General features: G+C 50.9%; 1 protein-coding gene across 1 annotated transcript; it reads left to right on the top strand.

Moving 5' to 3' along the window:
* Window positions 1-415: 415 nt before the first annotated feature.
* LOC109763010 (uncharacterized) lies at window positions 416-2937 on the top strand. Its single transcript, XM_045227249.2, has 2 exons — window positions 416-2463; window positions 2565-2937. Exons 1-2 carry the CDS (start codon window positions 510-512, stop codon window positions 2660-2662), a joined length of 2052 nt encoding a protein of 683 aa, XP_045083184.1. The 5' UTR covers window positions 416-509; the 3' UTR covers window positions 2663-2937.
* The last annotated feature ends 1730 nt before the right edge of the window (window positions 2938-4667 follow it).

Raw genomic sequence — 4667 nt, 5'->3', positions numbered from 1 at the left:
TTGTTGACACCATTGTTGTTATTGTACTGCTACGGTCCAACAAGTAAACTCTTGGCCAACCGCTTTTTTCAGGGACTCTTGTCCAACAAGTTAACTTGTCTTACTCAAGCCTTGCTGCTGTTAACATCTGGCACTAACCTTTTTACCCTGCTCAACATTCAAAAAGGATTAGCTACCTCGTACTGAAGGGGTATATATGCAGGTGTCAAACAATGAACTCAAGAGTACTAATTCAGGTTCGCAGTATGCATATATATTAACTAGGAACAGCAGTAACAGGATCTGAAAAGTTCACCCCGGCCGGATGCTGAACATAAACAACAGTTTCCTCTCCCTGAAAAGAAGTTAACAAGAGCATACAAAATCCACTGCTAATTGACTGACCGATATGCACTACATCTGCATCATGTCCCCCCACTTCTACAAAACCCTAGTCACTCACCCCCCCCCGCCCTTGCGCTAACTCAAGAAACATACCAAAACTACCAAGGCAAGATCACCACATCCAAATGGAGATAACCACCAGAAGCGTGCAATCCAGCACCAGCAAGAGCAAGTCCAAAGCCATGGCCAAGATCGTGGAGGAGGAGGAGCAGGAGGAGGAGGAGGACGAAGACCCCGGCCTAAGCTGTGGCTGCTTCTTCTGCGCCATCAAGCAGCCGGACGCGCGGCTCCGCCGCGCCAGCGTCGCCGCGTTCTTCCGGGAGCTGCCTTACAGTGAGCACGACGACGGCGGGGCGGTCGTCGCCGTGTGGCGCGCGGCCATGGACGCGCCCGACGACCCGGAGCTCCCGTCGCTCGGCGCCATCCGGTGCATGTCCCTCCTCCTCGCCCGCACGCTCGCCGACGCGGCGTGGTGCCGCCGCGGCCAGAACGCGTGCGTGCCGTACTACGCCGCACACGTCGTCGGCTCCTACACCATCCGCTCCTCCGCGCACGCCGAGCTGGCCGTGGCCGCCGGCGCCGTGCGCCCCTTGCTGGCCCTCCTCGGCGGCGCCATGACGTGGGTCGAGCAGCGCGCCGCCGCGCGCGCTCTGGGCCACCTCGCTAGCTACGACGCCACGTTCCCCGCCGTCGCTCGGTGTGCCGACGAGGCGGTGCCTCTCGCCGTGCACGCCGCGTCCACGTGCATCGGCGACGTGTACGCGAACTACGTCGCGCTGGCTCCGAGCAAGCGTCCTAAGTACCAGCGCGACCTCTTGACGCGCGGGCTCGTCGGTGCCGGCGTCGACGCAGCCGAGGACCGGAAGGCCGAGGAATGGGCGAGCCAGCTCCAGTGCTGGTCGCTCTACTTCCTGAGCTGCCTCGCCTCTAGAGACCCGTCATCTCATGCCACGATCTGCCAGGACCACGGTTTCTTGAGCGAGCTGTGCCGGATGTGGGGCGGGTTGGCCAACGGCGACTCGCCCGCCGGCGTCGGGCTGCTTCGCCTTCTCTGCCGAAGTGCCGTCGGCCGCGGCGCCATCGCGGCGTGCCCCGACGCGCTCTCCGGCCTCTGCGACCTCGCGCAGTCGTCCGACGACTGGCAGTACATGGCCATCGACTGCCTGCTCCTCCTCCTCGACGACCACGACACATGGCACGCCGTTGCCGACGCTACAGCGCCGTGCCTCGTCGACCTGGCCGAGCTCCGGCGTCTTGGTCCAAGGCGACGGCTCGGGGATGCCATAACAAGCGCGCTGCTTCTTAACGATGACGACGACGGCCATGTACGTGGCCGTGCGCTAGGCGCGGAAGCAAAGGAATCAGTTGCTAGCTTGCGCGAGGTAAAGATCGAGAGGAAGGAGAGGGAAGAAGCAATGTCTCGGGACGAGCTGCTCGAGAGAAAGCTTGTGGCCAAGGAGAAGAAGAGACAAGGCAACGACATGTTCTGGCACGGCGAGGTGGCCAGGGCCATCGAGCTGTACACGGAGGCGCTGGAGGTGTGCCCGCTGAGCGCGAGGCGGGAGCGGCTAGTGCTGCACAGCAACCGCGCGCAGTGCCGGCTCGCGCGACGAGAGGCCGACGCGGCGGCGAGCGACGCGACGCGCGCGCTCTCGCTGGCGCGGCCGGCGAACGCGCACGCCAGGAGCCTGTGGCGCCGGGCGCAGGCGTATGATATGAAGGGCGGCATGGCCAGGGAGAGCCTCCTGGACTGCCTGGCCTTCGCCGGCGCGTGGATCGACGGCCGGAAGCACGGGAGGCAGCAGCCGGCAGCGCGCGGCGCGAACCAGCAGAAGCTACCGTACTGCGTCGCGCGGATGATCGGTAAGCAGATGGGCGTGACGGGGCTCTTCGCCGGCGTGTCGGCAGGTGGTGGCAAGGCAAGAAGGGATGATCGCATAGGAAGCGATGATCGCATGCCACGATGCAGCGACGGCGACGATGATGGCGACGACGAGGAAGATGACGATGGCGACGCTTGTGATCATGATGGAAGCGAGGAGGAATTCTACGACACTGAACTGAGGTTTTGTAGATCAGGTTAGTGTGTCACGTACTCACTTTACGTGTGCAACACATATCTTTAATCTTGCGAAGTTGATTGGCATACACAATGATCATAATCTTGTCAACTAAAGCAGTTAGCGGTTTGCCGATCATGGCAGAAGAGACTTGGAGGAGCAGATTGGCCCCAAGGAAGAAGAAGATGTCAAGTGTAAACTGCCTTGTTATCTCATGATCGTCCATCCTTCTAAGCTACCCAGAGCTTAGTTTCAGTCATTAGCTAGCTTGAGCTAGAGTGGTTGTTGAATTGGCTATGATGTGAAGAGTCACTTGTAACAATTGCATTCTAGGTACGTGATCAATTTCTACATGACATAGCAAGAGAATGAGCTGCCGCATTAGCTTGACTTCTATATGTTCAATGGTTACTTCCATAAAGTTGAGCACAATCAAATGGCAATGTTCAAAAACTTTGTCATCCTGAGCATGTGTGGCGAGTACAACTCTTTATTTATTTTTATGAAAGAACAAGAGCCTTGCTATTTATTGCCAAAAAATGGTTGTATATAACACTACCAACCATGAGAGTACAGATAAAAATCACTAAAAATATATATTCATTTTGGTTTGACAACCATTTGGTATGTGATCAGAAGGTATTTCTATAGTACATTATCCATGATATTTATATATGTACCCGGCCTTCATCTCGGCAGTGGTATTTATTTGCATTGAACTCGCTCTCATGTGATTTTTGGCATTAGCACCGCTTATTACTTGTTGCTTGTTGATGTCTTCCAGTGGTAGAACACATCATGATTACATAAAGTCTAGTAAACAATTCATATGAGAAGAACGCAAACATAAGGTTTTGATCTACTAATTAAAATAACACAACTAAATATATCTAACATGTCACAAAAAATCAACAGGCTACTTACCCATTGTGTGCTACAATGAAAACTAGGGAAGAGGAAGAGAGGAATAAAAAGGGGTGCGGCACGAGGGTACGGTTTCATGGGAACTACTTGTGGTTGAAAGTTGTTTCTAAATAACAACTAATTACATATTCACCTCATTTTCGACATTATTGTTGGGAGAAACTCCATTAAATTCATGTCCCATATTCTCTTTCAGTTGGGGCCTTGAGCTCAGAAACAATGGGAGGACAGGCGAGGTTCTTCTGGGTGTGTGCTTGTGTGTCATCTTAGTGTGTGCAAGCATGCATGTGCACCTCCAATTAGGGCAGTGCCTCGGAATGGTGTATGTGTGTGGGCTTTGAGCTGTTAATTTACATACCTTCTTCCAACTTTTAAAGGATATAGTGCTATTTCATGCTTACAAATGCCTCATTGTAATAAAAAACTAAACATGTGTATTTATGATTATCATAACTAACAGTTATGCAATTTTTATCTTTTTACACCTTAATATGTATACCAATGCGGGAGTAATGTTTTGTTGTTGAATTAACATAGGCCCGTGTATGGTTGATATTCACATGTAATAATAACGGTAAATGCTCTCCAGTGACACGGTTTGTTTACCAGTTAATCTTGATCACATACGAGGTATTCAAAACTCAAATACTAGTAATCTATTTCAAAGAAAACTATTTACCATAACTTTCTAGAACAAATATTTAGTTCCCTGAAAACTCTTATAAAACCCACTCATTCCAATTGAGCAATTGCAATTTCGTAACATTTTTACAGCTCACCTTTTGTACCAGTGAAAATGTTGATTGGATTAACATTTTTGTACACAAATTTTATTGGCCCTACTTGACTTGGGACTGTTTTTTGCGGGGAGGCTTGAGTCAAGGGCCGATGATTTGGCACTCACAATAATACATTCTGGTGGTGAGTTACCTGGAATTAGAACATTTCACTCGCGGATTCCAACATACTGTAATTCAAATGTCCAACTGTTGCCAACTTTGGAAAGAAATGACTATTCCTTTCTGGGAATGGAACAACCAGGTTATGTGTACTACTACTTCTGAAAGGGCAAACAAACTGTATAAACGCAAAAAACTGTTAACCCGATATTTGAAGTTTTCTCTTCCATGACGAGACTTTGGTCACAAAGAAAAGGAAAATAAAAGAAAACGGTAGCATCTGCACAGCAAAATGTTCGGTATGAAATTATATCCCTCGCCCAGTCAAGCTATAATCCTCGTCACTAGCTCGTCATATGCGGTAGGTCTGTCCATACATGCAATGCAATTATGCATCGTG

The sequence above is a fragment of the Aegilops tauschii genome, chromosome 4 (genome assembly GCF_002575655.3).
Source record: "Aegilops tauschii subsp. strangulata cultivar AL8/78 chromosome 4, Aet v6.0, whole genome shotgun sequence".
In the NCBI taxonomy this organism is placed as follows: domain Eukaryota; kingdom Viridiplantae; phylum Streptophyta; class Magnoliopsida; order Poales; family Poaceae; genus Aegilops; species Aegilops tauschii.
The sequence above is the reverse complement of the archived record's forward strand: the minus strand, read 5'-3'. Positions and strand labels throughout refer to the sequence as shown.

What these genes read in the sequence shown, in the direction of transcription:
- LOC109763010 (XM_045227249.2), top strand. Translation starts at nt 510, where the DNA reads ATGGAGATAACCACCAGAAGCGTGCAATCCAGCACCAGCAAGAGCAAG. An exon ending in ACTGAGGTTTTGTAGATCAG is followed by an intron (nt 2,464 to 2,564) that starts GTTAGTGTGTCA and finishes CAACTAAAGCAG; the next exon opens with TTAGCGGTTTGCCGATCATG.